The sequence below is a fragment of the Mobula hypostoma genome, chromosome 29 (assembly GCF_963921235.1).
Source record: "Mobula hypostoma chromosome 29, sMobHyp1.1, whole genome shotgun sequence".
Taxonomy (NCBI): Eukaryota; Metazoa; Chordata; class Chondrichthyes; order Myliobatiformes; family Myliobatidae; genus Mobula; species Mobula hypostoma.
Genome location: NC_086125.1, coordinates 9,061,547 through 9,079,226, shown reverse-complemented (window position 1 = coordinate 9,079,226; position 17,680 = coordinate 9,061,547). Strand labels below are relative to the sequence as shown.

The window sequence follows — 17,680 nt, the reverse complement described above, 5'->3', positions numbered from 1 at the left end:
TCAGAGGGACAGCGCTGAGGGAGTGTCTCACTGTCAGAGGGACAGCGCTGAGGGAGTGTCTCACTGTCAGAGGGACAGCACTGAGGGAGTGTCTCACTGTCAGAGGGACAGCGCTGAGGGAGTGTCTCACTGTCAGAGGGACAGCGCTGAGGGAGTGTCTCACTGTCAGAGGGACAGCGCTGAGGGAGTGTCTCACTGTCAGAGGGGCAGCGCTGAGGGAGTGTCTCACTGTCAGAGGGGCAGCGCTGAGGGAGTGTCTCACTGTCAGAGGGGCAGTGCTGAGGGAGTGTCTCACTGTCAGAGGGGCAGTGCTGAGGGAGTGTCTCACTGTCAGAGGGACAGTGCTGAGGGAGTGTCTCACTGTCAGAGGGACAGTGCTGAGGGAGTGTCTCACTGTCAGAGGGACAGCGCTGAGGGAGTGTCTCACTGTCAGAGGGGCAGCGCTGAGGGAGTGTCTCACTGTCAGAGGGGCAGCGCTGAGGGAGTGTCTCACTGTCAGAGGGGCAGCGCTGAGGGAGTGTCTCACTGTCAGAGGGACAGTGCTGAGGGAGTGTCTCACTGTCAGAGGGGCAGTGCTGAGAGTGTGTCTCACTGTCAGAGGGACAGCGCTGAGGGAGTGTCTCACTGTCAGAGGGACAGCGCTGAGGGAGTGTCTCACTGTCAGAGGGGCAGCGCTGAGGGAGTGTCTCACTGTCAGAGGGACAGTGCTGAGGGAGTGTCTCACTGTCAGAGGGGCAGCGCTGAGGGAGTGTCTCACTGTCAGAGGGACAGCACTGAGGGAGTGTCTCACTGTCAGAGGGACAGCGCTGAGGGAGTGTCTCACTGTCAGAGGGGCAGTGCTGAGAGTGTGTCTCACTGTCAGAGGGGCAGTGCTGAGAGTGTGTCTCACTGTCAGAGGGGCAGTGCTGAGGGAGTGTCTCACTGTCAGAGGGACAGCGCTGAGGGAGTGTCTCACTGTCAGAGGGACAGCCCTGAGGGAGTGTCTCACTGTCAGAGGGACAGCGCTGAGGGAGTGTCTCACTGTCAGAGGGACAGCGCTGAGGGAGTGTCTCACTGTCAGAGGGACAGCGCTGAGGGAGTGTCTCACTGTCAGAGGGACACTACTGAGGGAGTGTCACACTGTCGGAGGGACAGTACTGAGGGAGTGTCTCACTGTTGGAGGGACAGTACTGAGGGAGTGTCTCACTGTCAGGGGGACTGTACTGAGGGAGCGTCACACTGTCAGAGGGACAGTACTGAGGGAGTGTCACTGTCAGAAGGACAGTACTGAGGGAGCGTCACACTGTCGGAGGGACAGTACTGAGGGAGTGTCTCACTGTCGGAGGGACGGTACTGAGGGAGCGTCACACTGTCGGAGGGACAGTACTGAGGGAGCGTCACACTGTCGGAGGGGCAGTACTGAGGGAGCGTCACACTGTCAGAGGGACAGTACTGAGGGAGTGTCTCACTGTCGGAGGGACGGTACTGAGGGAGCGTCACACTGTCGGAGGGACAGTACTGAGGGAACGTCACGCTGTCGGAGGGACAGTACTGAGGGAGTGTCACACTGTTGGAGGGACAATACTGAGGGAGTTTCGCACTGGCAGAGGGACTGAACTAAGGGAGTGCTGAAGGAATATTTCACTAGTGGAGGAATGGTTTTGAGGAAGTGCTCCATTGTCAGAAGTTTGGCACTGAGGGAGTACTGCACTGTCAGAGGGGCAGTACCAAAGGATTGCTGAATATTTGGAGGTGTGGTACTGTACGAATATTCCGCTGTTGGAGAGGCAATACTGGGAGAGTGCTGCACTGTCAGAAGGGCATAGTTAGGGAATACGGGACTGACAGTGGGCAGTTTTGCGAACTGTGTCACAAAGGACCCAGAATGTCGTGCACTGCCAGAGGGCTGGTTCTGAGGAAAACGTATTCTGAAAGAGACAGGATTGAGGAAGTGTGACACTGCTGAAAGGGCAGTAGTGGGAGCATGTAGGATTGACAAAGCTGCAGAAATATTACAACATCGGGAGGGCTGCATTGCAGAAATGCTGCACAGCGATGGCCTTGAGCTGCCAAAGAACAATACTGGGGCGGGGAGGGGGGGGCTGCATTGTGTGAGAGGCAACACTAAGGTTGCCATCACGCAAGTACAAAATTCATCTCAGAGCTATCAAGTCTCCCACAGATATCTCAGAGGTGTTATCCAGTTGCTTCTGCCCATTATTGTCCTGGGTGACCATTGCACAGTAAACTAGTTATTCTGCAGACGTTGGAAACCAGAACAACACACACAAAGTGCTGGAAGAACTCTGCAGTGAGGTAGCATCTATGGAAGTGAGTAAGCAGTCAAAGTTTCAGGCCAAGACTATTTATCAGAACCAGATAACTGGTTATCTGGTTACTTCTTTACAACAGTAACTATACATACACCATTTGGCTCTACTGCGTTTTGTGGTAGTTGAAGTGTCCGACGTCTCTATGGAACCACAGTAAAACCAGAAAATGCTGGAGATACAAAGCAGGTCAGGCAGGATCTGTGGAGAGAGAAACAAAGTTAACTTTTCACTTCTGATGATAGTTCATCAATCTGAAATCTTGTCTGTTCCTCTCTTCCCCAATGCTGTCCGATGAGCTGATCATTTCCAGCATCTCCCGGTTTTGTTTCGGATTTCCAGCCTCTGCGGGATATTACTTTGCTCAGATGTTCAGAACCTAGTCACTGTTTCTGCTCTGTGTGGATAGTCCGTTCTACTGGCACTGCCTGACATTAGGACTGGGCTGCATTGTACCCTGGGTAACCCCAGACCTCACACACCTTCTTCCTGTGCTAATGATCACAGCAGTAATTCTAAATTCATTCCTCTGCTGGCTAAAACACCAGAAGATAGAGGCAGGAGTTGGCCACTTGCTCACCCTATTCAACATGACCAAGACTGTTCTGTTCCAGGCCTCATCTCCTCTTTGCACCAGTTCCCCAGAGCAGAAAATTCTCTGATTTGTCAAAAGTGTATCTATATCCTCTTTAACTACCTCCATTGCTTTAACCTTCTCAATCCTGACAGAAAATTCGAGAGGTTCATCACCATAGGGACATACAGTAAAAGCATAAGAAACAGGAGCAGTGCAATCACAAACAAGAGGAAATCTGCGGATGCTGGAAATTCAGGGCAACACACACAACATGCCGGAGGAACTCAGCAGGTCAGGCAGCACCTATGGAAAAGAGTACGGTCGATGTCTTGGGCTGAGACTGTTCATCTCCTCAAACCCATTCTCCGACCTCCTCCCTGCTATCTTTGACACCCTGACTAACCGAGAACCTGTCAAACTCTGCTTTAAATATACTCAATGATTTGGCCTCCAAAGCCATCCGTGACAATGAATTCCACAGATTCACCACTCTCTGGCTAAAGAATTTCTTTCTCATCTGTTCTTCCCTCTATTCTGAGGTTGTGCCCTCCGGTCCTAGACTTACCAACTACAGGAAACATCCTCTCCACATCCACTCTCTTCAGGCTTTTCAATATCTGATAGGTTTCAATGAGATTCCCCCCGCCTCATTCTTCTAAATTCCAGTAAGTACAGGCCCAAAGCCATCAAACACTCCTCATATGTAAACACTTCCATTCCCAGAATCATTCTTCTGAACCTCCTATGGGTCCTTGTCAATGCCAGCACATAAAGGGCCCACAATCTCCAACTGTAGTCTGACCAATGCCTTATAATGCATCAGCATCACATCCTTGATCTTATATTCTAATCCTCTCGAAATTAATGCTAACATTGTATTTGCCTTCCTTACCCCTGACTCAACCCGCAAGTTACCATTTAGAGAATCCTGCACAAGGACTCCCAAGTCCCTTTGCACTTCTGATTTTTGAATTTTCTCTGGTTAAAAAAAAAGTCCAGGTCTTCATTCCTTACGTGAGCATACACTTCCCTGCACTATATTCCACCTGCTACTTCTTTGCCCATTCTGTCCAATCATTCTGTAGATGCTCTGCTGCCCCAACGCTACCTGCCCCTCCACCTATCTTTGTATCATAGAAACATAGAAAACTTACAGCACAATACAAGCCCTTCAGCCCACAAAGCTGTCTGCAAACTTGACCCAAAAAACCCCATCAATTCCAACATCCAAATCATTGATAAACATCGTGAAAAGAAGTGGTACAAGATTGTATCTCCAGCACAAGAACACCGCGAGCAGTTCATTGACCCTAAACTAACAGCAGTATCGAGGGAAGCCGCGATGCAACCACTCATTCTGTCTGCCGTAAAGGTAGTCTGACGTATTTTTAAATTGCAATGCGGTCCGGTCCGGTCCTGAGCAACGTCCCCGTCTCCGGGTTTTCAGGGCTGCCGTGCTACCTCTCGTATCTCGGGACAGAGAGAAGTAAGTGCTGGGGGAAGTTGAATGGTGGAAGTTCTTTTGGCGTTTTCTCTCTGTGGGTCTCGGATGTAACCGAGGGAAGGACTTAAACTCTTGGAGGACGGTGTTATGCATTTCTCCTTTTGTGAGGAAGACATTAAGAAACAACGATTCACCAGGACTCTTAGGTTGGTGGTCCTTACCGGCAATCTTAAACGGCAATTCAGGGAAGGAGGGGCGATGAAAAATAGCACTAGACATCAGCTCCATCCCGTAGCCACAAGCGCCCTAATATCGGCTGCATCCTGCCACCGCAAGCGTTCGGACGCCAGCTCCGTCCTGGAGCCGCGAGCGTCCCAATGCCAGCTCCGTCCTGGAGCCGCGAGCGTCCCAATGCCAGCTCCGTCCTGGAGCCGCGAGCGTCCCAATGCCAGCTCCGTCCTGGAGCCGCGAGCGTCCCAATGCCAGCTCCGTCCTGGAGCCGCGAGCGTCCCAATGCCAGCTCCGTCCTGGAGCCGCGAGCGTCCCAATGCCAGCTCCGTCCCGGAGTCTCTGCACACAGCAGCTCCAAACCCGGGGCTACAAATGCTCAACAAGCAGCCCCATCCCGGGACTAAAACGATTCAAAGGGTAGTTCCATCCTGGAGCCACAGGGTTCAAGCGGCAACTCCACCCCGGGGCTGCAAAGGCTCAAACGTCAGTTGCATCCAGGGCCACACGGGCTCAAATTGCAACTCCATCCTGGGGTCAAGAGGTCTCACCTAGGGGCTCCATCCAGCGGCCACAGGGGCTCAAACAGCAGTTCCATTTTGGGTATACGTGCACAGAATTATAGAACCATTGCAGTTCGGAGGAGCCCGTCGAGTCTATGTTGTTTCTTTGTAGAACCATCCAGTCCGTTTCAAATTCTTAGACATCAGCCCACCCCAGGGGTGCAACCATGTTGCAAAGAGGAAGAGGGAAAAGACTCAGGTAGGGACCGCCAGTAGTCGTGGTGACACTGGGATTGAGTTTAGTCAGCTGAGGACTGTGTGTGGCTGAAGGTCGCCTTTCCTTCTCTGTATTTACCAGAATGGTCCAGGTACCTGTGCCAAGCAAACACCCTATCAAGGAGCAGGTGAAACAAATCCACTTATTAAAACCAGGAAACAGCCACACAGCTCAGAGAATCTTAACAACTGAAGTAATTCTTCCAGCTAGCCACAGCATTTTTGCTCTGGATTAATATCGGAATCGGAATCAGGCTTAATATCGCCGGCGCATGTCTGGAGATTTGTTGTCCAGAGCGAGATCTGCCGACTGGGCCCTATCAATGCCCTGCTCCTGATCAATAACTCTCTGTTGAAGATAAGTTACTGTTGATCAGTATTCAGCTCCAGGTCAGAATCGGGTTTAAAATCACCGGCATGTGTTGTGAAATTCGTTAACTTTGCGGCACCTGTATAATGCAATACATGATAACAGAGAGGAAAAGAAAACTGTGAATTACAGTAAGTATATTAATATTAAATAGTTAAATTAATTAAGTAGTGCAAAAAAAAAAGAAATGGGGAAAAAAAAGTAGTGAGGTAGTGTTCACGGGTTCAATGTCCGTTCGGAAATCGGGTGGCAGAGGGGAAGAAGCTGTTCCTGAATCACTGAGTGTGTGCCTTCAGGCTCCTGTACCTCCTTCCTGATGGTAGCAATGGGAAGAGGGCATGCCCTGGGTGGTGAAGGTCATTAATGATGGGCGACTCCTTTCTGAGGCACCGCTCATTGAAGATGTCCTGGGTGCTACAGAGGCTAGTGACCATGATGGAGCTGACTAATTTTATATCGACCCTGTGTCGTAGCCACCCACTCCCTCCCCCCATACCGGACGGTGATGCAGCCACTTAGAATGCTCTTTTAGGTGATGTACCAAATCCCCTCAAACTCCCAATGAAGTATAGCCAATGTCGTGCCTTCTTTATAGCTGCAGCTGTATGTTGGGCCCAGGTTAGATCCTCAGAGATATTGACCCCCAGAAACTTAAAATTGCTCACTCTTTCCACTTCTGATCCCTCTGTGAGGATTGGTGTGTGTTCCCTCGTTATACCCTTTCTGAAGTAATCCATAATCCATTCCTGATCAATAATCATCTCACGAGTAGCAATTTCTGGATCACGATCCAGTTTCTGATGAATAACTTGCTTTTGATTGGTAATAACTCTTTCCAAATGATTAACCTTTGTGTGTGTGTGTGCGTGAGTGTGAGAGGGAGAGTGAGAAGTTTAGGTATATTTTCCTCTGAATGATGTGTTTGTGTTCTGATGTGTACAAGTATAGGAAAGAAATGCAGTAATGACTTGGTGTATATTGGAAATAGATAAGATCGTTTTTGTGAGTTAAATGTCTAGGCAGTTCAGGAGCAACAGTTGAAGGTAGGGCCAAAAGGTTATCAGAGGAATGTGTGGGAGTAGGTTTTGTTTAATCAGAGTGGAGGGTGCAGGGGAACGGGGTGTGGGTACGGGACAGGATAGGGTGTGTGGAGAATGGTTAGGGCTTTAGAGCGGGTTTAGATACATGGGACACAGTGATAAGGAGAGGACAAAGGGTAAAATAGACATTGGAGCACAAACATAATCACTGAAGCTTCTGCTAACGCTAAGCCAGTTTTTGTGATGATTTGTTGGGTTTTAGGTTTGGAGAATGATGCTTTTCTTCAGTCAGCTCATGTTCTTATCTCTTGACACCTGTTGTCTGTACTTGAAGACATTGCTGCGGATCTGGTCCAGTCTGGCAATGATCCCAGATGCCTTTGTATTCTGGCACAATATGCAGTAGATTTTAAAGTTACATATGCAAAGTTGTATTTATACATGTACTGATGATTGCAATAATTCTGTTTTCATTTGTCATTCATATGTCATCAGTATGGCGATCTGTGGCTCATGGCCCCTCTTAGCCACTCTTCCACTAATAGAGAACTTTGGGCATGACTTATGACCTCTGACCCTAGGAGCCATATTGCTAGGTTTCCTGAATGTTTTTCTTTAAATGTGTTTTGTGAAAAGGAGGCCTCATTGTACTTCTAAAATGGGTCAGGAAAGATTTCATGGCTGTTGTTTCTAGGAAGTGAGAAAAGTTATGTCCTTGTTTCTCCAAGTCTTAAAAATATTCAGATACTTTGCTTCTACTACCCTGCGAGGAAGGTAATCGCAACATTCAGGATCCTCTGAGAGGAAAAACAATTAACTCCCGTCTTTAGTGGGAAAGGCTTATTTGAAACGAAGACCCCTAGTTCTTACAGAAGAAGAAATATCCTCCCCACATCCACCCTGCTGCCAAAAAGTCTTTGATTGTAATAACAGTTCCTCCCTCCTGAGATGCTGCCTAACATGTTATCTATTTCCAGAATTTATTTTATTTCAGATTTGTAAAAAGGATTTTGCTTTTGTAATCCAAATTTTTTTGAGGGGAATTGAAAGTTTCTATTGTGTAAGCCACATTCAAAATCTGAGAGAAATTAATGTTATTTTCATCATTAAGAATGACCTACATTTACGTTCCACCTTTCACATTCATTTCAGGATGTCTCACAACGAATAAACTACTTTTGAGGTGTAATCATGTTGCAATGTAGGAACTGCGGCTGCCCAACTGTACACAACAAGCTCCCACAAATAACAACATGATAATCTGCTTTAGGGATGTCGATTGAGATGCAGATCATAGTTGCAGTACACAGGCAGTAGTTTGTTTGGTCTCCCAAAGTCCTGGCTCATTCCATAAGAACTCAGTTAATTAGATTGTACTTTTATTCTGGTTCCCTGTCTCAGCCTCCATTACCTTTTGATTTCCCCACAATCTGAAGGCTATTCGACCTCTGTCTTGAAATTATGCAGCCTGCACAAACTGCAGAGAATTCCAAAGCTTTACTACCTTTGAAAAAAGGAATTGCTCCTCATCTTAAACTAAAGACTCTAGTTTTAGATTTTCCCTGGAACAGAAGTAACTTTACGACATCCACCTTGTCTGGCCCCTTCAAAATCTTACATACTTCGATAAAACCCTCATTCTTCTGAATTACATCAATTGATTTGATGACCTCATTGAGATCTAGGAATCACTTCATTTTGAAAAGCTGTGATCCATTACAGAGAGAGCTACAACCTTATGGAGAAGATGGTGCCTTGCACCTACCTCATGTTCACTGGTGTTCAGACTGATGAGAAAGTATTGCTGATTTACTATCTGTGGAGAGAGTTTAAATGTTTTGTACTTGAGTGAAAACAGCTTCATTGATTTTCCAATTTAGTCATTTGGACTTCTAACTTACATCCTACACAGTCTGATAATCTGGCTCCTGTGTTAATTCAGGGAGTAAATACAGTAATGGGGCTTTTCTTCAGACTCTGAACAGCACCTCATCACCTCATATCACAAGCATAAACTCCTACAGGGTTGAAAATCAAAAACAGAACTGCAGACGCTACGAACAGAGACAGAAAATGCCGGGATCGGTCGATCAGGCAGCTTTGGTGGCGAGCAAAACCGAGTTAATGTTTCGGGTAGAAAACAATAAGAAACAAGAGAAAGAAATAAAAGGCAATTTTAACTTGTAGACAAGACGGTGAGTTGGATGGATGGATGAATCAAAGTGAGCATATCACCATAAGCATATCAGCCACTCAGCCCCTCGGACCTTTCCTTCAAATCAATATACCCTAGGCCTCATCTCCTGTAAGATGGGTGATTAGGGGCTTTTTAGAGAAAGTGTCTGTGTGAGGAATGCATAAAATGCCCTTTGTTGACCTTCGGAACATTTGTTCAAACCAACAGCTCGAAATTTCCCTATTTTATCATATCCATTGCCAAGTTGGTGCAAGCATTCTAAGCATCATAGTTTAGATTTAATTGGTAAATTGGTTTATTGTTATCATATATACCATGGTACAGTGAAGAACGTTGTTTTGCATGCAAATCATTTCATCTCATCAATGCATTGAGGTAGTACAAGGGAAAACCGTAACAAAGAACAGGACAGAGTGTAAAGGCTGATTTATATTTGTGCGTCAAACGGACGCTGTAGCCTACGCAAGTGGCCAACGTGCGTTGTGAGCATTTATACTTGTGCGTTGGTGTGTCTGCATTGCTCTGCAATTCGGGCACATCGCGCATGCGCACACACCTGCCCGCGCAAGCCTTCATGGTCATGGTAGTCCTTCTCGGGGTAAACAAGATTAAAGTGAGCGTCTTTTTTCGTAAAAGCAAAATGTGTCCTCCATAATTTCGGAGGTCTGTAAAGCTTTATGGAAAGCATTGCAGCCAGAGTTCCTTCCCTGCCCTTCAGTCGCCCAATGGGAAGCTATTGCAGCGTAGGAGGAAATGCGATGCTACCAAGCGGACCAATCACAGTTGTTCGGTCTGCATTGCCGCGAAGCGCGGTTACATTTTGGGAGAGGTGCGCGTCAGGCTACGGCGTAGGTACCTACGGCGTCAAGTTGACGCAGAAGTATAAACCAGCCTTAAGAGTGTAGAGAAAGTGCAATGCGGACAGGCAACGCCGTAAGAAAGTAGATGGTGAGGTCAAGATTTCATTGAGGGGACTATTCAATAGCCTTATATCAGCAAGACAGAAGCTGACACCTTGAGCCTGGTGGTACATGCTTTTAGGATTTTGTATCTTCTTCCCAGTAGGAGGGAATCGGAATCAGAATCAGGTTTATTATCACTGGCATGTGACATGAAACTTGTTAACTTAGCAGCAGCAGTTCAATGCAATACATGATCTTGCAGAGAAAAATAATAATAATAAATAAAATTAAAATAATGGTAATAAATAAACAAGTAAATCAGTTATGTATATTGAATAAATTTAAAAAGTGCAAAAAACAGAAATACTGTATATTAAAAGAAATGAGGTAGTGTCCAAAGATTCAATGTCCATTTAGGAATCGGATGGCAGAGGGGAAGAAGCTGTTCCTGAATCTCTGTGTGTGTGCCTTCAGACTTCTGTATCTCCTACCTGATGGTAACAGTGAGAAAAGGGCTGCCCTGGGTGCTGGAGGTCCTTAATAATGGATTCTGCCTTTCTGAGACAGCGCTCCCTAAAGATAGAAACATAGAAAACCTACAGCACAATACAGGCCCTTCGGCCCACAAACCTGTGCCGAACATGTCCTTACCTGAGAAATTACCAAGGGTTACCCATAGCCCTCTATATTTCTGAGCTCCATATACCTGTCCAGGAGCCTCTTAAAAGATCCTATCCTATCTGCCTCCACCACCATCGCTGGCCGTCCATTTCACGCACTCACCACTCTGCATAAAAATTTACCCCTGGCATCTCTTCTGTAGCTACTTCCAAGCACCTTAAAATTGTGCCCTCTCGTGCTAGCCATTTCAGCCCTGGGAAAAAGCCTCTGACTATCCACACGATCAATGCCTCTCATCATCTTATACACCTCTACCAGGTCACCTCTCATCCTCCGTCGCTCCAAGGAAAAAAGGCCGAGTTCACTCAACCTATTCTCGTATGCTCCCCAGTCCAGGCAATATCCTTGTAAATCTCCTCTGCACCCTTTCTATACCCTTCCTATAGTGAGGTGACCAGATGTCCTGGGTACTTTGTAGGCAGGTACCCAAGATGGAACTGACTGGATTTACAACCTTCGTAAACACAAAATAATCTGCAGATGCTGTGATCAAAGCAACACCTTCAGTACGCTGGATGAACTCAGCAGGTCGGGCAGCATCAGTTACAACCTTATGCAGTTCCTTTTGTCCTGTGCAGTAGCCCCTCCATACCAGACAGTGATGCAGCCTGTCAGAATGGTACAACTGTAGAAGTTTTTGAGTGTATTTGTTGACATGCCAAATCTCTTCAAACTCCTAATGAAGTATAGCCGCTGTCTTGCCTTTTTTATAACTACATCGATATGTTGGGAGCGGGGAGAAAGAGAATGTCCTGGGTAGATTGGATCTTTAGATGCTGCCTGACCTGCTGAGTTCCTCCAGCATTTTGTGTGCATTACTTTGATTTCCAGCATCTGCAGATCTTCTCTTGTTTGAGATAGGATCCTGGACTATGTAGAATGCTTTACAGAGGCGGTGGGAAATGCAGGCAGAGTCCTCAGTAGGGAGTCTGGTTTTGGGATGTGCTGAGATCTGTCCACAGCTCTCTGCAGTTTCTTGCCATTTTGGACAAAGCACTTGTTGTACCAAGCCTTAATGCATCTGGATAGGATGGTTTCTACTGTGCATCGATAAAATTTGGTGAAGGTCAATGGGGACGTGCTGAATTTCTGTAGCCTCTTGAGGAAGTAGAAGCGCTTCTTGACCATGGTTTCTACATGGTTGGACCAGGACAAATTATTGGTGATGTTCACTTATAGGAGCTTGAGGCTTTCAACATCGACGCTGTGATGTAAACAGGAGCATGTGTACCACACCCCTTCCTGAAATCAATGACCATTTCAATTGTTTTGCTGACATTGAGGGAAAGTTTCTTGTTTGATCCTTTGATGACAGTAGAGATAGAAATGCATGTGAGGCAATGAACACTCCCAATATCAGAGCAAAATGTGAAGTCGTTTAAGATGCTTCTGAAATTAAGAGACTGTGTTTGTAATACAGGTCGACCTTCACTAATCTGACTACCTGTAATCCGGTTTCTTCGATAATCCGGCACTGATTATGCTTAATGTGATCCTTCAGTAATTCAGCACTTTCACTAATCCGGCACTCCTCAGGTCCCAGTGGTGCCAGATCAGTGAAGGTCAACCTGTAGTAATGTGGATAAGTACCAGATGCTTGTGTTTCGGATTTGATAGAGCTTTACTTCACCAGAAGCAGGTCTTTGCCCAGTTCTTCAAGAAGACAGGGTGATGATGAAGAGTGGATAGAAGGATTGGGGTTGTTGGGATTGTTATTTTGAATATTATGGGGTGAGTATCAGGTGTTATGGGAGAGTAGGGCTGAATGCTGTGCATTTTGAAATGACAAGGAGAGTAGAGAGGGAATGAGTTTGATTGGCCAATTATGAAATTGGCTGCTCAACTATAATTGGATGTCAAAGTTGACTTTTGGTAGCTTTGGGATGTCAAGGCAGAGACTTGGGCATTTTGGGATAGTAGGTTTTAATCTGGCTACTCCAAACTTAAAAAAAGGCCTAGGCCACATCCCAGAGGAAACAATCTGATCCTTCTGGGTGACTTCAGTGTCGGGTCAAGGAAGAATGCAGAGCCCAGGAGGAGGATGATTGGCGGTTTTGGAGTAGGTGAAGCGACAAGTCTATCCTCCTGAGCAGGAGCAGGTTCTTGTCAAAGCCAAGACCTCCTATTGCCAGATAGTTCCCGGCAGTGTTCAGACAACAGACTCGGAGGTTCACATCAGCTGTGAGTAAATGAATGCTGAACATCTGGAAGACCACATAAAGCTAGCTCTCCTCAGACTATTATGTCACAGACAATCTGATGCCTCCAGGCCATCGATGATGCAGAGCCACCTCAAGGTCCAGTCCGCACGGGTCCACCATGAATACCTCCAGTAAAGAGCTTCTTGGCTTCTCTTCCAGAAAACACCCACAACTAGTTTGCTGAAGATAATCAGGAGCTAATTAACATCAAGGACAAGATGCTCTTGGATTGGAGACTCCACTGCACTTTTCCACCAAGGAAAAGAGTCAGATCTGCAGATATCTGGAGCCCAGTACCTAACAGGAAGCCAGTAAGTGGTGATGGATGAAAATAATTCAGAAAATCTTGCCACTTGCTGGTAATCATGGTGTTCAGATTCTTTTTATGTCAAGGCCATCAGAAGTTCAAATACTCAAAGACCCAAACCACTGAGACCACAACTGTGGAGGCAAATTTGTCAAGAACAGAGATGTAGTGGCATCTGCAAGGAGTACTTCAAAGATCTCCTCAAATCTGCCTCTGTACTTGATGTGAGCACTTTTGACTCCATCTCACCACAAATATACAGTACGAACCTTGCTGCTGGTCCTGACTGACAAGAAGCCAGAATGTCTATTTGGAAATTAAGGAACAGAATGGCCTTGGAAGCAGATAGTAGCCCTGCTGGCTTTCTAACGTTTGTTGGGGAGGAACTTCCGCCACAGATTCTCTATGTTGCCTTCTCAATATGGCATGGCCGCCAACTCCAGATGTGGGAATAAGAGGGCTTGTCAGGAGACATTGAAGATGGCGTAATTTTGCCTTGTTCAAGACTGGAGGCAAATTTAACTGTAGTTTCCACAGAGGGGTGTCCCTGCTGTCTGCCACACCAAAGGTCTTTAATTTCCTCCTCCCAGATGCTAAAGAGCTGCTCCTCAAATAGTACTGCAGATGCTGTCTTCAGGCAAAGCGGACATGACATTATGAAGTCAAGGCCACTTATAATAGTTGAGACTGCTCCCTTCAGGAAGATACAGGGAGCTGCAATAAACATTGTATATGGGCTTCCCTGACTTCATGCGGCCTTCCTTACACTCCGTCCATGGAGAAGGATTGACAAGCATCAAATTTCACCTTCAGAAATTTGCCTCCACCTTATGAAAGCTTCACGCTGGCAGGCAAGCCAAGATCCCAAGCATTGTGTCCAATGTTTGTGAAGACTCTTTATCAGGCAAGGCTGCCTTATCATTCCGATACTTGTCCCAATTTTTTTTTTCACCACAGTGCTGCCCTTCAGGTCCAACAAGCTCCGTGTTGAAGGAGAGCCAATCTGTAGGACAGATGGGAACCATTACCTCTATTCCAGAGCAAGGTCATCCAACGATTTGTAGATAAATTCAAAGTTCAGTGATTGTAGAAGACCAAATGTAGAGCTCTTTGCCAAGTCATTGTCGATGGCTTAAGACATAGGAGCAGAATGACGCCATTTAGCCCATCTTGTCTGTTCTGCCATTCGATTACAGACGATTTATTTTCCCTCTCAACCCCATTCTCCTGCCTTCTCCCCTAATTAAGTACCGATCAACCTCCACTTTAAATATACATGTACACAATGGCCCCAGTAACCTTCTGTAGCAATGAATTTCACAGATTCATCACCCTCTGGCTGGGAACAAAAATTCCTCCTCATCGTTGTTCTAAGATGCCTACGCTGACTGCTGTGGGAACTGCACACTCTGCCACGGGTGGGGCAGGGGGTTTGGGGGTTGCCGGTGTGTAGTTTGAGAGACTGCATATTCTTTCCATCGTTGATACTGGGCTACAGTCTGCTCCCAACCAATAGATCAAGCTTCTCAGCGCCACCCTGAATGTTCCGACTCCATTTTCAACAGTCAGGGACCAGCGACCCCCAGGAGGTGGGGATTTTACATTGTTCAAAGGGGCTGAAAGTACATTTCTGAATCTTTTCCTCAGTCCAGCTGGCAATCGTGTGTCTTGACAGAGCCCACAACAGATTGACTCTTTTGGGAGTCTGGTGATAGGCATAGAAATGATGTGGCTCACCCCAGTGACTCTGACTGAGTGTAATCAGAGCCTCAGTGCTGGGGATGGTGGCCAGGGAGAAGATGTCGACAATGGTTTTGTATGAAGACCATTTGATGACTCTGGGTCTGTTTTCACTGGAAGTTTAGAAGAATGAGTGGGCATCTCATTGAAACCTACTGAATATTGAAAGGCCTAAACTGAGTGGACATGGAGAGGATGTTTCCAATAGTTGGAGGAATCTAGGACCAGATGTCACAGCTCTGGAGTGCAAGGATGTCCCTTTAGAATAGGGATGAGGAGGAATTTCTTTAGCCAGAGGGTGGTGAATCTGTGGAATTCATTGCCACAGACAGCGGTGGAGGTGAAGTCTTTGGGTATATTTAAAACAGAAGTTGATAGGTTCTTGGCTGTCAAAGGATATCGGAAGAAGGCAGAAGAATGGTGTTGAGAGAGAAAATAAATCAGCCATGTTTGAAAGGTGAAGCAGGCTTGATGGGCCAGATGTCCTAATTCTGCTCCCATTTCTTATGGTTCTGTTAGCCTTCCAATTAATTTGGAATATTTTGGCGGTAACGCGGCAGTACCTTGAGATTCCTGTAGTAGTTTGGGTCCCAAAATCATTTAGTAGGCAGACCGTGAGCTATGCAATAGGTTGCATGTTTTGATCTTCAAACACGCATATTTTCAGGTGGCTGTGGGCTGTTGTGTCACGTTGAAGGTGATAGGGAATGTCAGCATCAATGCCTGTCTTTGCTGGGAAAGTAGATAATAAAGGCCAGAGGCAGAAATTGGTGACCCATATACCAGGAAACTGTCAGATTGTCGGGGTGTCAACAACCATGGGATTGGTTGAATAAAGTGTCACGAATTCAGAACCAGAATCACATTATTGTCACTGACATTAGTCTGAAATTTGTTGTTTTGTGGCAGCAGATCTGTGCAGGCATAGCAAATTACCACTGGCCGCATTAAAAATGAGGAAACGAATGGTGTGAAAGAGGAATAGCGAGCATTTCTGATCCATTCAGAAATCTGATGGCAGAGGGGGCGAAGCTGTCTTTAAACACTGAGTGTGGGTCTTCAGGCTCCTGTTTCTCCTCGCTGATGGTAGTGATGAGAAGAGGGCGTATCCTGTACGGTGAGGGACCTTAATGATGGGTTGTGTGGGATTTCATGGAGAACTGTGGGAATGGATGTTAAAAGACAGTGGAACTAAAGGTGGTTTTGGGCACAACGTTGCTGAAAGCCGACTAGCCAGCTTGCAGATTAGATGTGGAGGCCCAAGCCTGTACGTTTTATTCTTTAAGAAGTGAAAATTCTGAGCCAGGCTGGGGGCTCTTGTCTCCTTCCTAAGCTCATCACCCCAAATGGGGCTTAGCCGCCAACAGCAGCTTGCCAGAGTCCTCAGTCCTGGGTGAAGGTTGATCGGCCTTGTGGCTTCTGCTTTCACCAGGAGATTTCATATGTCTTCTAGGCGAAGATCCTTCCTCGACCAGAGATAAGGTTCTGTTGCCCTTTCTGTAGCTCTGGGCTTTTACAGGATGGGGTTGCTAGTCCCATGCCCGACCTTTCTCCTTTCACAACTGGGCTGGGGACAGTGTGTGGCACAGTCCTTCTCTCTTGTGCTTCAAAATAACTTGTCATCCCAAGTGCTGCAGTTAGGCACCCAGGCAGGAGGGCCCTGAGACACTGGATCAGACAGACTGATGTGACTGAGCTCAGCTTAAGCACTTTAAGATAAAGGAGACAGTGATCATAATATGATAGAATTCACCCTGCGGTTTGAGAGGGAGAAGATAAAGTCAGATGTGTCAATATTACGGTGGAGTACAGGGAATTACAGAGGCATGAGAGTGGAGCTGGCCAAAGTTGATTGGAAGGGGACACTAGCAGAGGTGACGGCAGAGCAGCAACGTCTGGTGTTCCTGGGGGCAACCGGAAGGCACAGGATGGATAAATCCCAAAGATGAAGAGGTATTCTAAAGGGAGGATGAGGCAACTGTAGCTGACAAGAGAACTCAAGCTTAGCAAAAAAGGAAAAAAAGAGAGGGCACATAATACAGCAAAATTTAGTGGGAAGTTAAAGGATTGGGAAGCTTTTAAAAACCTACAAAAGGCATCTAATAAATTCATAAGGAGAGAAAAGATGAAATGTGAGGGTAAGCTAGCCAATAATATAAAAGAGGATAACAAACCATTTTTTCAGATTTATAGAGTAAAAGGGAGACAAGAGTGAATATCAGACTGCTGGAAAATGACGCTGGAGAGATAGTACTGAGGGACAAAGAAATGGCAGACAAACTTAATAAGTATTTTACGTCAGTCTACACTGGAAGACAGTAGCAGTGTGCCAGAAATTCGAGAGCGTCAGGGGCAGAAGTGAGTGTAGTCGCTATTAATAAGGAGAAGGTGCTTGAGAAACTGAGAAGTCTGAAGGTAGATAAGTCACCTAAACCAGATGGACTACACCTTAGAGTTCTGAAAGAAGTAGTTGAAGAGATTGTGGAGGTATTGGTAATGATCTATCAAGTACCACTAGATTCTGGAATAGTTCTGGAAGACTGGAAAATTGCAAATGTCACTCTACTCTTTAAGAAGGGAATGAGTCAGAAGAATGGAAATTAAAAGTCAGTTAATGTGACTTCGATGCTAGGGAAGATGTTGGAGTCCATTATTAAGGATGAGGTTTTGAGGTACTTGGAGGCATATGATAAAATAGGCCAAAGTAAGATCTCTTCTTTCTCCAGTTCTTTACCTTTCCCACCAACCTGGTTTAACCTTTAACCTTCCAGCTAGTCCTCTTTCCCCTCCCTCCACCTTTTCACTTTGGCGGCTTCCCCCTTCCTTTCCAGTCTAGAAGAAAGGTCTCGGCCCGAAACATCAACTGTTTGTTCATTTTCATAGATGCTGCCTGACCTGCTGAGTT

The 17,680-nt window shown here is 46.3% G+C and overlaps 1 protein-coding gene across 4 annotated transcripts in view; it reads left to right on the top strand.

Annotated features, from left to right (window-relative positions):
• Positions 1–17,680, top strand: part of LOC134339299 (3',5'-cyclic-AMP phosphodiesterase 4B-like) — a 408,487-nt gene that overhangs the window by 291,413 nt on the left and 99,394 nt on the right. The window contains exon 1 of one of the 4 annotated variants that reach the window (XM_063035679.1): positions 4,383–4,536. The exons of the other annotated variants lie outside the window; for them this stretch is intronic. Within the exon in view, the coding sequence (XP_062891749.1) occupies positions 4,478–4,536 (59 nt within the window). The 5' untranslated portion in view covers positions 4,383–4,477. Of the gene's footprint in view, positions 1–4,382; positions 4,537–17,680 lie in introns of those variants that run through there. 4 annotated transcript variants of the gene reach the window in all.